Source organism: Pelodiscus sinensis, chromosome 6 (genome assembly GCF_052426305.1).
Source record: "Pelodiscus sinensis isolate ZL-2025 chromosome 6, ASM5242630v1, whole genome shotgun sequence".
In the NCBI taxonomy this organism is placed as follows: domain Eukaryota; kingdom Metazoa; phylum Chordata; order Testudines; family Trionychidae; genus Pelodiscus; species Pelodiscus sinensis.
Genome location: NC_143057.1, coordinates 119,618,898 through 119,639,675, shown reverse-complemented (window position 1 = coordinate 119,639,675; position 20,778 = coordinate 119,618,898). Strand labels below are relative to the sequence as shown.

The 20,778-nt window shown below is 43.4% G+C and overlaps 1 protein-coding gene across 2 annotated transcripts; it reads left to right on the top strand.

Moving 5' to 3' along the window:
- The first annotated feature begins 2,782 nt into the window (after window positions 1-2,782).
- Window positions 2,783-19,682, top strand: HAUS1 (HAUS augmin like complex subunit 1). 2 transcript variants are annotated; one of them, XM_075932732.2, is made up of 10 exons: window positions 2,865-2,927; window positions 4,350-4,432; window positions 4,870-5,044; window positions 6,200-6,335; window positions 9,961-10,095; window positions 11,534-11,657; window positions 13,289-13,354; window positions 15,104-15,175; window positions 17,836-17,883; window positions 19,391-19,682. In XM_075932732.2, the coding sequence occupies exons 3-10, from the start codon at window positions 5,011-5,013 to the stop codon at window positions 19,472-19,474; spliced, it is 699 nt and encodes a 232-aa protein (XP_075788847.1). In that variant the 5' UTR covers window positions 2,865-2,927; window positions 4,350-4,432; window positions 4,870-5,010; the 3' UTR covers window positions 19,475-19,682. The 2 variants fall into 2 exon arrangements, with proteins under 2 accessions (XP_075788846.1, XP_075788847.1); XM_075932731.2 differs by lacking the exon at window positions 4,350-4,432 and having other exon boundaries at window positions 2,783-2,927.
- Window positions 19,683-20,778: the final 1,096 nt, after the last annotated feature.

Here is a 20,778-nt window from a genome sequence, read left to right as displayed (position 1 = left end):
GGGACGGTCACGCCCCCTGCAGCCGCCGCAAGCGAACCCGCGCAGGCCCTGACCCGGAAGCGTTTCTTGCGGCCCCTCCCCCGGAGCGATCTCTAATTCGTTTTCTTTCAAAGTTTCGGGGTTTTGTCACCCTTGGGGGGCGCTGCCTAGTTCCAAGTGTTAAAAAAACACCGTTTGAAATTGTAAAAAAAAAAAAAAAAAAAATCCGTTGCTCTTGAAATGGCCCCGCCCACTTTGAGTGGAGGCGGGTGCCCTTCCCCCGGCAGGCAAAGGTCAGGCAAGGCTGGCAGAGGGCAGCGCTGCCCTGTAGCCAACGCGCCAGTGCCCTTCTGCACCAGCTCTCACGGTGCATGCTGGTCAAACCTGGAGTTAACATTACGAACTTCTGCTTTCCTCTAGGGCTAGTCTAGACTGGCATGATTTTCAGCAAATGCTTTTAATGGAAAAGTTTTCTGTTAAAAGCATTTGCGGAAAAAAGCGTCTAGATTGGCACGGACGCTTTTCCGCAAAAGCACTTTTTGCAGAAAAGCGTCCGTGCCAATCTAGAGGCGCTTTTCCGCAAGAAAGCCCCGATTGCCATTTTTTCGATTGGGGCTTTGTTTGCACAAACCAAATCTGAGCTGTCTACACTGGCCCTTTTGCGCAAAAGCTTTGCGCAAAAGGACTTTTGCCCGAACGGGAGCAGCATAGTATTTCCGCAAGAAGCACTGATTTCAGACAGTAGAAAGTCAGTGTTCTTGCGGAAATTCAAGCGGCCAGTGTAGACAGCTGGCAAGTTTTTCTGCAAAAGCACTTGCTTTTGCAGAAAAACTTGCAAATCTAGACGCAGCCCTAGATGTGTATGCAACCCAGAGGCACTGAGACCACTGACAAGGGAGAGTGAATTCTGCTCTACAGCCTTAGCAGGGAACCTGTGGGCTTTTATCTCAAGCCATAGAACGTGGCTTTAGCCCTTGAAGTCATAGGTTTAATCTCTCCTGTCCAGGACCAGGGTCTGTGAGCTCTACATATACACACACACAATACATAGACACACATGTGCATGCACACAAACTGTGTATGTACTTACATACGATAGATGTGTGTGCATGCGCACACGCTATACAGTGCCTACACCAGGCATGTACAAAGTCCGGCTCGGGGGCCAATTGCGGCCCGTGTTCTGGTTTAATACGGCCCCCCAGGTAATTTGGCAATATCTATCTTTTATGGCCCCCAACGAATCCATATGTATTGAGATGAATACATTGTAAAATCTCAGTTAATGTCAGTTGGTCTAAATCAGTTATAAATATATTTGGACACAACATGTATACTTGGTGTTATGTTCCTGTTCATATTTTTTTAACTTAAAAGTTGACAGACAACCTTTATTACCAATAATATGTAATGTACTTTACAATGTTCCTGACATATATTTCAGCTTCCTGGATTTTTTTTTCATCTGGCCTTCAGATATGAAAGGCAGAGTGGTTTAACACCTGTTTAGATTTGTCATCCATGTGACAAAATGAAAAGTATGCCATTTGCAATAAACTTTGCATAAAATAGTTAATTTGCATTTAATTTTAATGGTTCAAAGAATGTCAGGCAAAATGGTTGGCCCTCACGCATGTTCACTTCATCAAATCTGGCCCTCTTTGAAAAAAGTTTGGACACCCTTGGCCTACACTATTGATTGCTAGTAAAAAGCCTGAAAGACCTGAGATCACCTTAAAGATTCTAAAACTTAAAGGCAAATAAGTACATAAATACTATTTTTTAATAGTTTCCTGAATTTTAAGTAAATTTCTTGATGTTTCAGGGCCTAATGATTATTTTAAAGTTTGGGATTGGCTGTTCTATACAAATTTAGCCATCAAGGCTATCTCCACTGTACCAAGTGAAGGTACCAAGAGGGAATGTGCATAGAGTGGAAATGTCATCATAGACAATGTACCTTTCTGCAACATTACACCCGCCATTCATCTGGTTTGAAGCTGGCCAGTCCTCTTTTTCCATGGTTTTGTCCGTTTCTGGAACCAAGAAAAAAATGGATGTGGTTTTCGCTGCTATCACGGATAGGGAATGCTGAACAGCATGCCACTTTTGGTGACTACATAAGTGTGAAAAATTGTAACACTTTTTTGAGTGTCTGGGAGTTGCATATATAAGACAAAGTCCCTAATATTGTGATGGTCCTACAAGTTGGACCTCTGTGGTCCAACACTCTTGGAACTTGAGCGGTACCGGACAAGGGAGTTTTCCAGACCAGGGGATGTCTAAGAGTGGAGGTGCCAGCCTTCCTGCTGGGCTCCTCTCCCCAGCCACCAGGACTCCTCTTCCCAGTCTCCAAGCCTCATAAGCTGTGGTAGCCCCGCTAGAACTCGGGGTGTTTCCACCAACCTCATGGCAGTCCCACCACCCCACCCGAGCTCCCAGCTGCACTGCTGACCTCTGCACTGCCCCCACAAGCTGGCTTTCCTGCCCTGCAAACTGCCTCGTGTGCTCTGCTGTTCCCCTGTCCCTGTTGGCCTGCTCCACTCTGAGCCACCAGCAACTTCTGTTGCTGGGGCTCTCTCCTCCTGCAACACCTGCCTAAACATGGGGTGTTGTGATTTCTGCAACATCCCTGCTCCAGGCTGCCCAAGACTTGTGCCCTGGCTGCTGACAGAGGCTCACAGTCCAGAACCTCTTGCTCCCTCCCCACGTCAACAGGCTTGCCAGTCCCTTTGTGGGCGTGGTTTAGGGAGGCGCGGGGTTTGAGAGGCCCCTCTCCCCCGCTGCCAACTACAACTCCCAGCATCCGCCGCGGCCCGGAGGCCCCTCTGTGCGGGGCCCCCCTCGCGGACTCGGCGGCGCGCGGAGGATGACGGGAAGGAGGCGGGCTGCTTTTCGACTCGGCCGCGCGCGCTGCTGGAGACGGGATGGACGATAAGCTCAGTCGGGTAACCGTCGCCGCGCGGGCGGGGCAGTTCTTGACTGACACTTCCGGGGGGGGCTCCCGGGGGGGTCTCCTGCTGCTCCCTGGGCCGCCCCCCGTGGGCTCCCAATGCCCCTGGCCTCCCGCTCGTCATCCCTCCCCCGCCAGTCTCCTTCCAGCCCCCCCCACGACCGAGGCGCCCCCCCCCCCACAACCGAGGCGCCCCCACCAACGGTTTTTCCGACCCCATGTCCCCGCCTAGTGCTCCAAATCTCTGGGTCTCCCCTCCCCCCACGGGTGTGGCGAGGTGCGTTGCTGTGTTACTTGCTGCTGGGCCGGGTTGTGAAGCGCCCCCCCCACACACACACACACAAATGCTGGGAGGTAGGAACCCTGTAGCTTATGGATGATGCTTAACCAGAAATTGTCCGTTGATATTGACACAGGTATTTGTGTCGCAGGTAGAAAAAGGGGCAAGTTGAGAACAAAGACAAGACCGTTCAAAATAGTCCAACTTCTGTGAGCTTTAAGGGAGGTCTGAGCTGGCCAGCCCCGGTAGGCGTAAGCATTTATGCAGATAGATCTTCTGTGTCAGGAGGTTGTGACTTGCTGATGTAAAGCTACCTACAGTTATTCAAAAGCCTGCGGATCTACCTCAGAGCAGACTGTTAGGAAGCAGATCGCAAACACCGAGGCTGTGTCTACACTGGCGCAATCTCGCACAAAAGCGGCCGCTCTTGTGCAAAAACTTGCTGCCTGTCTACAGTGGCTGTGTGTTCTTGCGCAAATAAACTGACGTGCTAATGTATAAAATCAGGGCTTCTTGCACCAGAACTCTGACGCTCCCGCTCAGGAATAAGCCCTCTTGCGCAAGAGCTCTTCCAGAAGAGGCTAGTGTAGACAGGCAACATGAATTTCTTGCGCAAGAAAGCCCTATGGTTAAAATGGCCATCAGAGCTTTCTTGCGCAAGAGAACGTCTACACTGGCATGGTTGCGCTTGCACAAAAGCACACATGCCAGTGTAGATGCTCTCTTGTGGAAGAGTTTTTGCATAAGAACTCTTTTGCAAAAGAGTTCTTGCGCAAGAAGTTGCCAGTGTAGACATAGCCCAAATTTGTTGAGTTTTCTAGTTAGGTTCCACAAAACCATTATCAATTGTAAGCATCTCAGGTGCTAAATAGCCTTAACGTGGCGTCATAGATGGTCACTTTGGGCACTCCAATCTATCTTGCCACTGAAATAAGCTTACCTTGTGATAAATGGTTCTTTACACCAAGAATACCCAGAAACATATCCCTGAAAAAAAGCTTGTCAACTCTGGCCACACGTCTATGCTAGTGACACTTAACCAAATAAGCCACACCATCAGGGGCTCATCCACCTGCACCCACTAGCACCGGCTCCTGTGGAGCTCTTTCTCCTCTCCCTCTCCTAATTTCCTTGCAGGAAGTTTGATGTTCTGAGTCTTTGTTCCTCATTTGTAAAATGGGAATAGTAGCATCCCCCTATTTCAGAGGGCTGTTGACAAGGTAAATATATTAATGATGCTGTTTATGGTAACAGTAGCCATATTTTTTTTAACTGTTTTCATGGCTAGTGTACATGGACAAAACAAATTCTAATTTAGCTTTAGTAGAATGCTGAAGAAAAACTATATTTGAAATCACTTGCTGCAGGGGGAACTGAATTTCCTAAACACCAACTATAGTTTTATAAATTGCTTTAAATATGAATTGGCTATGAACTGCATTGAACCACAGTTTGCCTTAGAAATAGGGCTGTCAGTTGACTTGCATTAATGCCTGCGATTAATGCAGGACAGGATTAATGTGTTTAAAAAAATTAACATGTTAATTGCAGGCGTTAATGCTGCATTGCCTTTTCTAAGTGTCGCTTTGGCACTTCATGATATTTAATTTCCCTTAAATTAAGCCATTTACCTTCTTTATTTCCACTTTCTTGGCAGGTTACTTTATGGCTAAAAAGAACATTTGGGGATCAACTTATTCCGCAATATGAAGTGAATTCACGGACTGTTGATATTTTATATGAGCTTGTGGAATGCAATGAAACCAGAGACAGGGATGTCTCCCTTGTGATAGAGGATATGAAACAGAAGACTGCAGAATATGAGTCAGAAGGTGAGCCGGGAGCTTCAAACTTTAGTTTAAGCAACAGTGCCTTCATCTAAGTGACTCTATAGCAGGCCTGGGCAAAATACCCTCCGCGAGCTGGATATGGCTCACCATGCCACCAGATCTGGCTTGTGGACACAACGAAGCACCCTCCTTCCCTCCCTTCAGGCTCGTAATTGTTCAAAAGCCGGAGATGCAAACAATCCAATTTTTATTGGGGTTAGCATGCATGCAGCAAGCATGATTCCAGTTTCCTTTTTTCTTGTTTCCAACTTTCTTCCTGTTTGCCTCCAATTTATATAATAATATTCTTAGCTATGCCTTAACTAGTCCTTTTACTGAAATTTGACTAACCAGTCCTAACATACTGCAAAAATGATTATCTAACCCATTATATCCCACTGCCTTCATTGGTTTATACCCAGGAAAATTAATTATACAGCAGACAGAAACAATCAAAGAACCATACAGAGACAATACAGATAAGCAATAGAGAAGTGGAGACCATACTGACAAAACAATAAAGAAATGTAAGTTTCATAATCTCAACTATTGATAAGTGGTTCCTTGCCAGACAGAAAGCTATCAGCCTAAGTTTTCTTTAAATCTTCTAGGCTCTTCCACTTATCTGGAGATAATAGATTGGATCACCTTTCCAACAGCCCAAAATTACCTTATTTCAATGTGACTGGTTTGGGATGTTTGAGGACGCCATCGTATGTTTCCCAGCTTATGGCTGTTCCTGTTGCAAAGCTTAAGGCCTCCCCTCCCCCCGCTCCTATTGAGTAACAGGCCTTCTTTGTCCTTGGTTTTCCTTTTGCTTCTAATGTAATTGTAGAATGTTTTCTTGTTACCCTAATTCTCTCTATCTAGTTTAATTTCATTATATGCTTTGGCCTTTCTAATTTTGTCCTGAGATACTTGTGTTACTTGTTTATAATCATTCTCTGTAATTGGACTTGGTTTCCACTTTTTGTAGGACTCTTTTTAAATTGTTTATGTAACACAAAGTGGAGCACAGCACATTGGATCTTAAAATGAGTCTTTTGCATCTATTTAGACTGAAAGCACCTTGAAGCAGAGACTGTATTCTGTATCTGTATGGTCCCATGCATACCTATGACAAATATTACATGAAAATAACTCTGTGTTTTTTTTCAGTCAACTATCTGCAGGATCTTCTCATGGAGAGTGTGAATCTTTCCTTCAACAATCTCTCTAGCGCAGGCACCAGCTATCTGAACGCATTGGTAGATAGTGCGATGGCACTTGAAACCAGGGACACTTCCCTAGCAAGGTAATTCTTCCCACAGATTTCTGAAGTCTGGGAAAACGTTGTCCAACCTTCTCACTTTGATGCCACAATCAGTTCTCTTGGGCTGATTTTCTGCCCTTTTCAACTTCTTTGTGCTGCTTATACAGCACAAAGGGAGTGAAAATTACCCACAGTTCTATGGTGGGGGAGTTCCCAGTGGATGTAGAGATGAAATGGCCATTTCTTATATCTCCTTCCCTCCCTCAACTTTCTGCTGCAGGCAACAGGTCGGGAGTGGGGATGGGGAATAGTTGAAGGATGCTGCACTCTAGCTCCCCTGCTGGCATATGGTCCCTTGGGGCTATCATGCCAGCAGGCACAAATTACAGCATTTTGCAGACTACTCTTACCTGAATTTAGATACAGAACTGGGAAGCTGTAACTGGCTGCTCATTCCCAGCTTCTTCTCTTTTTTTCCCTCTTGGGATTCCTTGAGTCAGTGTAGGGGAGGGTTAGGAGCCATCCTTTGCTAGCTGCTTCCATAGGCCCAGAGGGAGCCAGTCTAGTTGCAGTGCTGCTCTTACGGGGACCCCAAGAGCCAGCAGAGAAGCAGGCCTTGGAGTAGTCCAGGGGTTCTCAAATTTCCCTGCACCACAACATCCTTCTGACAACAAAAATTATTACACAACCCTAGGAGGGGGGACCGGAGCTTGCCTGAGCTCCGCCGCCTCTTGAGTGAGGGGAAGATCACCAAAGTCTGAGCCCCACTACCCCTGGTGTGGGCTAAAGCTGAAACCTGAGGGTTTCAGGACCAGGCAGGAGGGCCTGTAATTTGAATCCTGTTACCCAAGGTTGAAACCTTCTGCCTTGGGCTTTGGCTCTGGGGTCAAGCAAGTCTAAGCCAGCCCTGGTGACCCCATTAAAATGGGGTCCTGACCTGTAGTTTCAGAACTGCTAAAGCTAAGTTCCCTTGAAGCCAGGCCTGGGCAAAATACGGCTCATGGGCCAAATCGGCCTGCCAAGCCACCTGATCTGGCCCGTGGAGGCAGTAGGGAGCCCCAGGCAGGCTCCCCTGCTTGCCCCACAGCCTGCAGTCATGCAGAAACGCAGCTGTAGGGCTCCGTTTCTGTTTTAAAACTGGAGGGGAGGGAGGAAGTTTTAGGAGCTGCCCTGCCCCCAACACATTCCCATTGGCCAGTGTCTGGTAGAAACTGACCAATGGGAGCTGCTTGTTGGAATAACAGGTAGCCAAGAATAACATGCCTTCTCTCTTCTTCATGAAGCACATGCCCAGGCAAGCAGGCAGGTTGGGAAACATTTTAAGTTCTGCAGGCAGGCAGACTAGTTTGGCAGCTAGCAAGTAAGTCTCTTGGCCACAGCCTGCTTCTGGCACCCCAGCCCTTTCCTGCCCCAACTCTCTGCCCCACCACTCAATATACCCAAATCCTCTGTCCCCCTCTTGCACCATACCTCCTCCCAGATCTGGCATCCCCATCTCTTGCTCCAGATCACAATCCCCTTCTACCCTAGGTCACATCCCAAACCCCTGCACTCCAGTCCCCTACCATAGGTCACAACCGCCTACCCCATCCCAACTCCCTCCTAGACTCCAGTCTTTCTCCTGCACCCAACTCTCTTACCCCAAACTCCCTTCTGCACCCAACCTTCATCTCAGACCCCACATCTCCTCCATTAATATCATGGAAGAGTGCGACACTTAACCACTTTCCAAAATCTTGGAGTGGCCCCCCATCAAAAATGATTGCCCACCCCTGCTCTAAGCTGTGCATCCAGTTAGGTGTGCAACTGCCTAACAGGCCTCAAGCAGAGGCTCAGAACGAGTGCACAGAGTGCCACCTCTGCCTATCAAACCCAGCACAAAGCTTCACAGCACCTCTGTATCAGGCCAGTGGAGAGGAGCCCTTCCGCCAGCTGCAACAGTTCTGTGCTGGGGCCAAGGGAGAGGGCACCTACCCCAGACCTGCTACTGCTGGGGGGATAGGTGCACCTTCTGTGGCCCTCACCCAGCCTGGCTGGGACCTGCCGCAACTGGGGGACAGGCACCCCTCCCTTGGCTGTGTCTGTGGAGATGCGCTTCTCACCTTGCCCAAACTTGCTGCATTGAGAGAGGGTTGGGGGGTAATCCCCTCTCCCTAGAACAGCCTGCATACTGAAGCCTTCATCCTCACACCTCTGTACCCCAACCCTCTGCTCCAGCCCTGAGCCCCTCAATCCCAGTTCCAGCCAGAGCCCTAACACTCCTGTACCCTAACACTCTGCTACAGGCCTGAGCCCCCTTGCACATTCAGAGGCCCTTGGTCCCCATCCTCAGCCACATGAATTTTGTGTGCACCAATATGAAGGTGAAGTGTCGCATGTTATCTCCACATTAGGGATGTAAAAGTGTAGACGATTAACCGATAAGCAAAAGCGTATAGGTTAATGCTATAGACTACGCACAATCCTTTCCCCCCCCCCCACTTGCCAGTACATTTTTTAGCAGGCTGACCAGCGGCGCAGCTCGGTTCCGGCCCGCTCTGGATCCGGGAGCTGGGTTTTAGACCAGCTCCCCTCGCAGACCAGCTCCCACCCGGCACTCCGTGCTGCTGTCTCTGATACAGTGGCAGCAGCGCAGAGTGGCAGGGATCTTCTTGGGAGTGAGGCAGGAGTGCACTGGTTGCTGGCCCCACTCCCAGGGGCTATAGAATAAGAATTCACGAGGCTACCTGACTATTCAATTAACCAATACGTAACATCCTTACTCCACATTGGTGCACATAAAAGAATTCATTCTGTGCAGGGTTAGGAAAAATTAGAGGGAACACTTCCCTGGAGTAGTTAATATTACTCTCAACTCTTACTCCTGTGTTGCAGCAAATGGGCAGCAGGGGAGTTGTTGAGCACTTACAGCAGGTAAGGGGCCCATAGCTGCTCCTTGGGCAGCTTCAGTGGGTGATAGTTGAACAGACGAGGCTGATTCATAGGCTTCCATTGAACAATTGCAGGGTGTGACTCGGGTTGCATTTTCAATTCATAATCAAATAGATTTTTCCTTCATATAGTTATTCTCAAGGGCCACTGGTTGGACACCTCAGTATTTCAAATTCGATTCCCTAAAACCTAGCAGGGTCTGCTCAACGCTTCGTCCTTTGGAAATATTTAAATGGAGCATTGGGCTGTTTATCCTCTGTAGATCTCCCAGATGAAACCTTACAAAAATGAGGTCTAGTCTGGCTCTTTTAATAAAAATAGCTAAAACGTCCCTTTCTGCCTCCGTTCCTTTCCTTCCTACTCCAGTTGGTGTGCAGTGTGGTGTGCTAAGACTGTCTGGCATCATCCACCCCAGAAGCAGTTGCAGTTCAGTTAGTGCATGTTTATAGCTTGTGAAATGGTTCAAGATAAACAGCAGTGTAAATGTGTATTGGCTAGCAATTAAAATGTTAAGCTATTTTGAATTTTATGCACATTGTCAAATCTTGATTTATGGAAATTTTTAGCTATTTGTATTGTAAAATAGTTTAAACAGACCTATTACCAGATTAGCCATTATTTGAGAATAAACCCACACGAAGTTTGAGTAACGTGCAAGAAAATAAGTGATTATATAAACTTGTGCTTCAACAATACTGATTCCTAAATAGATCAATGAAATCTCTTGTTTCATTAGCTTCATCCCTGCTATCAATGATTTGACCTCAGATTTACATGCGACAGAATCGAGAAACAGAGAAATGGAACTTGAATTGACCAACCTTAGGAAAAAGTTAACTGCAGCACTGGTGCTAGAAAAACATCTCCAAGAGTGAGTAGGAGGAGGAGAGGAAAAAGGCTGAATTGGGTGTGCTGGTCCCCTATTTTCTTATCCTTATTACTGTTTATAGACAATATGCAATCTGAATATTTGGTTTTAAAACGTGTTGCTAATTCACAGCAATTTAAACCATTAGTCAGGGTCCTTGCAACAAATTTACTTCAAAGAGTTTAAAACTCCCAAACCTATAATGATGAAATGAAGTATTATGGGTTGAATAGTGCTTATAAAAGTACCTGCCTACATTTTCCACTGGTTGCTTTCTGCAGAGGTTCAGAGTGAGCCTATTTTTCTGAGCATGAGCTGTGCTGTTTAGTGGTAAAAATAAGCGACTGGGTCAGAACAAAAAACAAGAATTTCCTTTAACCAAATGATTATAAAATTCTACAAAGTCCATCAATGATATTTATGTTGAAATGCTTGGAAACAACGAGGGGCACTATAGAAAACTCTTTATTATGGCTGATAGTAGCAGCAGCATAGGTAATGTGGCAGAATTAGCTTTCATGTGTACTTGTCCCAGCTCTGCTATTACCTCACTGTATGGTTTTAGTTAAGTCAATTAACAGTTGTATTCCTAGGTTCCCCACTAACGTAGTATAACAATGAGTAGTTCTGTGGCACTTTAGAGGCTAACAAAAAATATATATATTTATATAGCTTTTTCAGATGAGATGAACTAGCTAGAAGTAGGGATGTAAAATTTCAATTAATTGGTTAATCGAATAGTCGATGCAATTTGCATTGACTATTTGATTAGTCGATAAGGGCGCCTCCACCTTTGAAGTGTAGCAACAGCCCCAGGGTGCCTCAATAAGGGAGCCTCTTCCTTTGAAGTGCAGCAAAGGGCTGTTGCTACACTTCACAGGTGAAAGTGCTGTGAGGAGCACGGGGCCAGCAGGGGGCTCAAGTTGGCCCAGTGCTCCCCATGTCGTTTCAAAGTGGCACGGCCTCATGGAGCCCCAGGGTCAGCTGGTGGTTCTGAGCAGTTGCTTATCGGATAGTCAACTAGACAATCACATTCCTAGCTAGAAGTGGTTTTGCCTATGAAAGCTCATGATACTAAATATATATTTTTTGTTGGTCTCTAAGGTGCCACAGGACTACTCGTTTTTAAAGTTACAGACTAACATGGCTACCCCTCTGAGACTTTTAACCTAGTATAATGACCCACCAGGTTATTAGTATTAATTGTTGTACACATGTTCTGGTTTTTCATGAAGATGTCCTACTATCCTAGAGTTGTGTAAATCTGTGGGGTATCTGCACATGGATATCTCATCCCACCAAAAGATTGAGCTGGTAGAGACTGTGAGTGAAATTCAGTTTTCTGCATCACTTTTTCCTTCTTGTGGATGTTTACTTGAGAATGTGAATTTGCTTGAAGGTTTGTAAGCCACATATATTCAACACAATTTTTTTATTAAAGGGACATTAAAAAAACAGAAGAACATCTGGCAATGGAAAAAGCCAAAGCTGATAGCCGGGCCCAGAACATGACATTCCTGAAGGATAAATCTGAGGACTTCAAATTCAGGATCAAGGCTGCAGAGGTTGGTGATAAGTCTTCTTCCAGTATTATTAAAGGAAGATATGATCGTGTCAAATTGGCTCCCAAAATGTATGGTTTCACTACTAGTTAGAGACATCTTTGGAGGTTTTTAGCCTCCAAGAGGGGAAATCTATTACATCTGACACTTGGAAATAAAGAATGGTTGGTCTCTGAAGGGTATCATTTGTAATTGATCTCACAGTTGCCTTTTCTGCGTAGCTGGGGATATGTGGATGGATGCTGTGATGTTTAGCTCCATTTGCTTAAAAGGTAACGGAGGTGATGGGGTTGAATTCGTCTCTTGCTGGAGTGGGTTGGTAAGTAATTGCCCCAATATTTTAAAGTTAGGGAGGTTCCTGCTAGTCATGTGTAAGGCTGTGATTTTTTTTTACATACATTTTCAGTTAATTTCACAACAGAGGTGAGGATGTGGCTTTATTAAATTGACTTTATTAAAATTAATGATTGGCATGAACACTATGACTGCTCTGCCAAAAATGCCTTAGTTGTGCACTGGGAGGAGAAATGCAAATACATAAGAAAGCCTGTAACTTTTTACTCACATGAATTGTCCCATTAAAGTCAGATTTATACATGGGTTTTAAGGGTATGTCTAGACTACATGCCTCTGCTGACAGAGGCATGTAAAATAGGGTACCTGATATAGTCAATGAAGCGGGGATTTAAATATCCCTGGCTTCATTAAAATAAAAATGGCCTCTGTGCTGTGCTGGCTCAGCTGATCGTTGGCACAGCGTGCGAGTCAAGACGCGGATCGGTCGACAAGGGAAGCCTTTGTCGACTGCTCCCTTATGCCTTGTGAAATGAGGTTTACAGGAGCGGTCAACAAAGGCTTCCCTTGTCAACTGATCCACATCTTCACTCGTATGCTGTGCCGATGATCAGCTGACCCGGCATAACGTGGCAGCCATTTTTATTTTAATGAAGCCAGGGATATTTAAATCCCCGCTTCATTGACTATTTCGGGTAGCCTATTTTACATGCCTCTGTTGGCAGAGGCATGTAGTCTAGACATACACTAAGTGTTTATAGGACTGGAACACTAAGCAACTATTACAGGTAAGTAAATTCAGGTCCTCCATTGCTCTTATTCAGAAATAGCTGTTTTTTCCAGTGTTCCTTGTTATGGGGAATCTTCATAAATTTAAAAATATAGAGGCATGGATCATAGTTGGAATTATTTTTCACATATTTGAAGAGCTCTGTGCAGACTCAAAACTGGTATCTGCATCTGCAAAAGTAATCCACAGATATCCACATTTGCAGATGCAGATACCTGCAGATATCCACAGATTTGCATAGTTATAGATACAAAATGTGTCTATCTGCAAAAATAGTCATGCTGGTGTTCTAGTAGGCATAATGCTATTTATGTATGTCTCATTAGCCACTGACTCCACAGTTAAAGTTGTTTGGAGATTTGCACTTAAAACAGCACTGAATTCCTGCTGTCCGTACATTTTTTTCTTTTTTTATCTGCTTATGTGCAAATACAAGTAAACATCAAAATATCCCTGTGTCAAGTTTTACTTTGAGTAATGTACTGTATGTCTTGTTTCCGTAGAGGAGCAATATGTACTGTACAAACTGTGAACTGTCTTCCCCTTGTAGGAGCAACTTTCTGCAAGTGGGATGGACCCTTCCTTGACACATCAGTCATTAGTGAGTCTCTCGGAGGTGAGTATGTGGTGATAAGAGGGATATATATGAAGTTGTGAATGCAAATCAATATTTGAATATTTAAGGAAATAACATCCACTTGAGCATATATTTATGTTCTAGATAGGCCCAAACCAACATCCCACATCCAAAATCCAATCTTTGATCCAAATTTTACATGTTGAGGCCACCTCCAGTTTTATGTAAATAACATTTTTTAATATATTAGTGAATACTGTAAGACAGTCGTAGTGTCATTTCTTAAAGGGGCACTGTTGCAATACTTTCATTAAAAAAAAACATATTTCCTGTTTTTTCTAAATGTGACTGCTCCAGCAATTTGCTGCAGTACATGGTGTCTGTCTGAGCCTGTTCTTTCTGCTCTCACAAAACAAATATCACCCTGTATTACTGTAACAGAGAGCATTGCAAACATATAATGTGTTTGCCATTTATGTTTTATTTTTTGCTTATTTAATTAGTTTGTATAGTAGCCTAGTCAGTTTCACTTTGTAGATGTCATGAACTAGCATTGTTTGACAATATTTGGATTGAAAAATACTGCAGGGAAAATGCTGGTTGAAAAATGTTCCCATTAGAATCTTAAATTTAAAAAATTCATAGAAACTTCCATGTAGGTCTTGGTTTTGTAAAACCTTTGTTGTCTCATGGATCCTAAATATAGGGACAAGTTTGACTAGGCAGTGTTCTTTTATCTGTTTTGCAGAGCGATGGAGTTTGGAGTGAAGGGGATGAATTATTGTATCATAATGTATTAGGGGTGTAAAATCCCATTTAATCAGTTAAACATTATGTTTAACCGGTTAACTCCTTAAACAGGCTGTTCCCCCCAGGGCTGGTGTGACCTCCTGCGCACAGCATGGCACAGTGGGCTAGCTGGGCTGGAACAGTTCCCCTGCTTGTGGTGGGCTGCTCTGTCCAGGCCAGGCCCAGTGCAGGCAGGGCCTGCTCTGTCCAGGCCAGGCTTGGCACGGGTGGCGGATACTCTGGCTGGGCTGAAGTGTCCCCCATTCATGGCGCAGTGGGCCCAGCCAGATTTGAACAGCTCTCTGCCTATGTTAGGTGGGGTGTGCCCCATCCCAGCGGGGCCTCCGGTTAACTGACTAACCATTGACATCCCTCTAATGCATTGTAGGTTTATCTCTGATTTTAAAATGGAATTAGTGCTAGTGAAAATTATTGGATCAGAAGCCGTTGAGAGTTAACTCTTCTCTTTGTCCACAGAATGGGTACATTACTAAAAGTGGTGGTGGAAGGTTCCCAACACTGCCTTACTTATGTGACTCAGCCCTGTTGTGGCTGGGCAACCTTTAGTATTAGTGTATAACTCATTCTTTGTGACCAATTCTGGCTTGGCCTGTATTGATTGCCAACAAGAGCCTCAGGTAATGCCCATTGCAGTGGTGTTTTTATGTGATGTGGACATCTGTCCAGTGGGTTCTAGATTGAGATTACTACCTCCTTTTACCCAGACTAGCAGAGAGGCATCCGATAGTAATACTGCTTGAAAGTATATTTTATGTTTTATAAGGATAAGTAAAATTGCATTTTTACTTCGATAAAAAACTTCAGCTGGATTTGACTACATACAGTTGTTGGAATATTAAATCCTGGGAAGAATTGTAGATTCTTAATCAGAATGACAGCAGCAATGAATTTTCTTAAAACTTACACAGACTTTCATCACTTATACCCAATTAGGTTGCAAATATAATATATAACCTGGTGATTTGCTTTTTTTTATAGAAACTGTCTGAACTAAAGCAACAGACTATGCCTTTGAAGAAGAAATTGGAATCCTACTTGGACTTAACTCCTGTAACTATTTCTACTAATATTAAATTATCTTCTGGTATCCTAAGAGTTTCTGTGTATATAAATAAAAGAAAATTGAACAGCTTTCTCTTTAGGTGCTATACTTTCACTGTCAATTTAATTTCGGGGTGGAGGTTGTGTTTGTAGCTGAAATATATCTTTCTTTATTATAAAATATAGACATCAAAATGTAAATAAATTGTGTTGCAGTGAAGTTGACAAGCTCCATTGTAGTTGTCCTGTTTCCAAATCACTATGTCTGTCCTTAATGAATTGTCCAGAAGAAGGATTTTGCTTAAAAGAAGGCTGATTAAATAGTTTTGGTAGATAGATTTTGCTTTCTCCAACCATAATACATGGGAATCATAAGAAGAGCCATACTGGGTCATACCAAAGGTCCATCTAGCCCATTATCCTGTCTGCTGACAATGGCCAATACCAAATGCCCCAGAGGGAGGGAACACAACAGGTAATCCTCACGTGATCCCTCTCCTGTCACCTATTTCCAGACAAACAGAGGCTAGGGACACCATTCCTACCCATCCTGGGCAATAGCCATTGATGGACCTAGCCTCCATGAATTTATCTAGCTCTCTTTTGAACCCTGTTAAAGTCCTAGTCTTCACCACATCCTCTGGCAAGGAGTTCCATAGGCTGACTATGTAATGAGTAAGAAAAACTCCCTTTTGTTTGCTTTAAACCTGCTGCCTGTTAATTTCATTTAGTGACCCCCTAGTTCTTATATTGTGGGAATAAGTAAATAACTTTTCCTTATTCCCTTTCTCCACACCAGTCATGATTTTATAGACCTCTATCATATCCCCCCTTAGTCTCCTCTTTTGTAAGCTTAAAAGTCCAAGTCTTTTTAATCTCTCTTCATATGGGATCCATTCCAAATCCCTAATAATTGTTGTTGCCCTTTTCTGAACCTTTTCCAATGCCAATATATCTTTTTGGAGATGAGGCGACCATATCTGTATGCAGTATTCAAGATGTGGGCGTACCATAGTTTTATTTAGAGGCAATAAGATATTATCTGTCTTATTCACTATCCCTTTTTTTAATGATTTCTAACATTCTATTTGCTTTTTTGACTGCTGCTGCACACTTAAGTGGATTCGAACCCAAATAAACTATGTAAGCTAAGAATCAGTGAATTACTTGGAAAAGTAGAGAGGAAAACAAAAATTTCTGGCATCGAGTTCTTTTCCAAAAGTGTATCAATAATTGTAAAAGGTATATAAATCAAACTTTGAATCTGCTGGTACACATCACCAATACTTTTTAACTTGATTGCTGTTACTACCAGTTAGTTGTATTGGGAGCTCTAAGCAAACTGCTACATAAAGTAATCCTTGATTTAAAGGAATTCAGTAGTCTGAAACAAGGAGAAATCCATATTACAAAAACCCATTTCAGTTAAGGAAAACTCTATTAAGGAGATTAGAGCCAACAGTAGTGTATTAATCCGCCAAGTGAGAGGTATGTAAACAGTGACTTTGCATGAGGTAGACAGGTCACCTTTATGTATTGTTTTGGGGACAGTCTAACAGCAGCACTTGCACAGCTCTTATGGAAGTGGATGAAATAAAAAAATCATTTTTTTTTCTTCTTAAATCAGATGGGACAGATTCTTCCTCTTGGACACAGGGAAGATTCTGAAACAATTCAGGGTAGCACTGTGATTTATTAAATGAACTTATATTGAGAGATTCACAATTCTGTCTTTTGTATTTGTGACTGCAATTACTGTAGAGTCTGGACGCCTCACAATCTTTAATGTATTAATCCTCTCAGCACCCCGGGAGGTAGGAAAGTGCTATCATTTCCTATCCCAGCTGGGGAACTAATGCACAAAGAAATTAAATGACTTGCCAGAGGTCACATGTGGAGTTAATGCCAGAACAGGGAACTGAATCCAAGTCTCAGGTTCTAGGCTAATGCCCTAATCACTAGACCAGCCGTCTGTCTTCAACTCACTCCTTGCAGTGAGTTTCCCCCACTACACACATCCTTGCTGCAGGCCTGATTCCCTCACCTTAGCTGGCCATTGTTACCCCTGCTACAAAACCAGAAAGCTTCCAGCTATGTGCCTGTCTTAGGGAAGGGGTGGGGCCTGTCTCTGTAACAGTGCCCAAAGGCAGTTTGCTTGGTGTTCTCAAGGAATTCAAAACCCCAAAATTGGCTTTTATTCTTCCAGTTCTCCCTGTCTTGGTTTCAGTGGAGAGAGAGGCTTGATCTCTCCTGCCTCTTAGCCTTTATGCATTTCTCATCACTGGCTGAGTGCCTGAGATGCTCAGAGTGGGAGAGGAGTGTTCCTTCAAGCAAGCTGTGTGCCCATGTGGACTTTCCTATTCCGTGTCTAGGCTGCAAACTCTGCTGGGAATGTTTAAAGCCAGGCTCTCTTGATCAACAGTTTTGTGAATTTCATGGAAATGTTTCTTTGAACATTAGGCCTTGTAAAAGCTCCTTCAAAATCCACTTCATTTAGATTTTGTCTCTGTCTTTAATTGCAGGACTTTTTGCACCTGTGGGGAATACATTTGCTTAGCCCCAATTCCTCTCCTGCCCTTAATTGAAATCTTTGGGCTAGGATAAATCCTGTGTTTCATACTGAAATAGAACTGTCTCTACTTGCAGCTAATATGCAATTGTTCTTCTAGAATCCCTCCCTTGCTCGAGTGAAGATTGAAGAAGCAAAGCGGGAACTGGTATGTGTCTTTATTGCTTTCTGAGATTTAAATCAAGACTGTCACTTTCTAAAAAATCAACCTAAACACCAGAATTCCTTATTCTCATTGCAATCAATGGAATTTAGTCCTTAAATACCTTTGAGGAAGTGGGCAAAAGTGTTTTCAGTTTGCACCAACTTTTGAGAGTGCTTGTTGCTAAAATGGTTTGCTGTCTTGAGGCCCTCTAGGATTCATTGCTGATCCTGGAGTCTCAGAGGGTAGTTGTAGCATTTTTTAATTGGCAGCTGGACAGAAGTGTGACCATTTCTCTATAAAATAGACTGTAAATGGTTATCCTTGCATTTGTCTTCTGCTGGCTTGTTTGCTGTTAAGTTCTGTACGGCCTTTGAAGTCCACATGGGACTGCAGCTGCGCTCCTGACTGTCATGGACCAGTGTGTTCATAAAACTTGTGCTTACATTTTTGCATTAGGTTCCTATTTGCTTCTAGATGCAGTTGAAGGTGTTGGTAATCATTAAAGTCCTAAATATTGAGGATTGCAGTTATGAGACCTCCTTCTACCTGGACAGTACCACTAGGATCAATGATTAGACACTTATTTGATTAATTTGATCCCACTTGATCATTGATAGGGCTTTCTTGGGCAAGAAGTTTTTCACCTTAATACTTTGCTTTGGCATGCTGTCTGTGACTAGTAACCCTTCATAGCATGATGGAAGCCCACCACCAGCTAGCATTTTTCTGTTTTTCTGCATACATGTGGAATTTGTGTGTGGATCTCAGTAAAACAAGACTTTAAAGCTCTCCCACGTTCCTGTTCTGTGCATCACATTGTAAGAGATTGCCATGGCCAGGATGCTCCATTCAGCCCCTTCAGCCAGCTGCTTCTAAAAATGTTGCATTCCAAAGACCAGGAGGATCACACAGCATGGATCAGTGGTGTCAGCTGGGAAGTAACTGTGATTGAGCCTTTAAGCTGGTTGGTGATAAGCTCTCTAGATGGCTTGTTACAAATCCATAAACAGTGGATCCTTTATTAGTGTTTGATATTTAGAGATTGTCCTAGGAACAAAGCAACATTGTCATAATTTTAAGAATTCTCTAAAAATTTTTAAAAGCTTCAGAGGGGTAGCTGAGTTAGTCTGTAACAGGAAAAACTTAAAAACAACAAATAGTCTAGTAGCATTTTACAGATTAACAAAACATGTAGATGGTATCATGAGCTTTCGTGGGCACAGCCCACTTCTTTTTTTGGGGTATCATTAGGATTAGTAATGCTAACTTTTGGCTCTTTATGATGACTCATTTTTCTCAATTCATGAGCTGCTACATGCTGTCACCTATTCTGAACTGTGTCTTGTACCAACTGCTGATAAATATTCCCCATCAATTATGCTCTTTCAGTCAGCTGAGTTAACACATAAAATGATATCTAGTAGAGGTGACCATTAGAGACATATTTGGCTAATAAATATGAAAGTTATTTGTCTTGTCACTGACTTCTCTTGCTTCTTTCTCCCACTAGAATGCTCTTGAGGCTGAGTTCTCCAGTAAAGTTGACATGATGACACTGTCAGTACCAGAGCCCAGCAAACGTCGATTTACCTAAAGTCACCAGTGTGGAAAAGGATGTACAAAAAAAGTTAGACTTTTTGGGCTCCTAAACATCGTGGTATACTCCTCACTGTGTGGGCCTGCAAACTGACTCTCTTTCTGCCAAGCACATGGATTTTGAGCTATTCTCATAGCTTTCATTTTGTAAATATTATGTATATTTTGTTTTCCATTAGCCTGAACAGTAAAAACGAGGCTTCCTTCTCTGTCCATGTTTACAAATATAAGATAAAACTGGTAAATGACCTCCAGATGGCACCCTAATCAGCAAACAGGCAGTTTCATGTTTGATTAAACTTCTGAACTAGGTAACTTTTGATTTACTAAATTAGAGCAACTGGGAAAAAAGGAAGGGAAGAGGGAGTTGAGATTTGACAGAGGGCTGTTTGGTTACACTTGTTCTCTTTTTCACCTCTACCCAGGTTCTGGGTCTCTAACCTTAGAAAGGTCTCCTGTTTGGTGGATCAAGGCAAGCTAGGCAGCATTTGTTATAACATCTTTTGATATAACAGTCTCCGCTTTTATTTTTCTCTTCAGATCCTTTTCTAAAATGCATGTAGAGCCCTAGCTATTAAGATAAAACTTAACTGCTTTCCCCATTTTAACATAACCAACTCCTGTGGCAGATATGATGTGAAGTGACTGACTTGGAAGACCTTTATCTTGAGCACTGAGGGTACATCTACACAGCAACATTAGTTCAAAATAATTAGCGTTATTTCAAAACAACTTAGTCCAAATCTAAACAGGCAGTTATTTCAAAATAATGTCAAAATACCGTCAAGCTAGACTACTTCTTACTCCGACTCCTGTAACCCTCATTGTACGAGGAATAAGGGCAGTCGAAGGAAGAGTGCGAGGAATAAGGGCAGTCGAAGGAAGAGTGCACTATTTCAAAATAAGTGCTGTGTAAACACTCCCAATTTTGAAATAAGCTATTTTAAAATAAGCTATGCAATTGACATAGCATTACTACTCTCAGGGTGCGTCTATACTGCAGGATTTAACTCGAAATAAGCTACACAAATTGAGCTATTATAAGCCCATTCAAGCCGTGGAGCCAGCCAACAGGGTGTTTTTTAGGTAGGATGGATGCATGCCTTCCTTCCTAACTGCCTGAATTCAGTGACTTATTTCGTAGAGACCCCTGACCAGCCTTTGGCTGGTAACAGCTTTCATTGTTCACCTGGGTTAGATTTGAATGGGTGACATGGAACTGAAATCTAATAGTGACACCCGAGGGTCTCCACTTGCCCTGCAGGCTAATCAAATTAGATTGTATCCTTAACTGTAGGGTTT

Coding starts and splice junctions, on each gene's coding strand:
- HAUS1 (XM_075932731.2), top strand. CDS start 2,907: ATGGACGATAAGCTCAGTCGG. Junction 13,355..15,103: donor CATTAGTGAGTCTCTCGGAG/GTGAGTATGTGG, acceptor TTTTTTTTATAG/AAACTGTCTGAACTAAAGCA. Junction 15,176..17,835: donor CCTACTTGGACTTAACTCCT/GTAACTATTTCT, acceptor TTGTTCTTCTAG/AATCCCTCCCTTGCTCGAGT.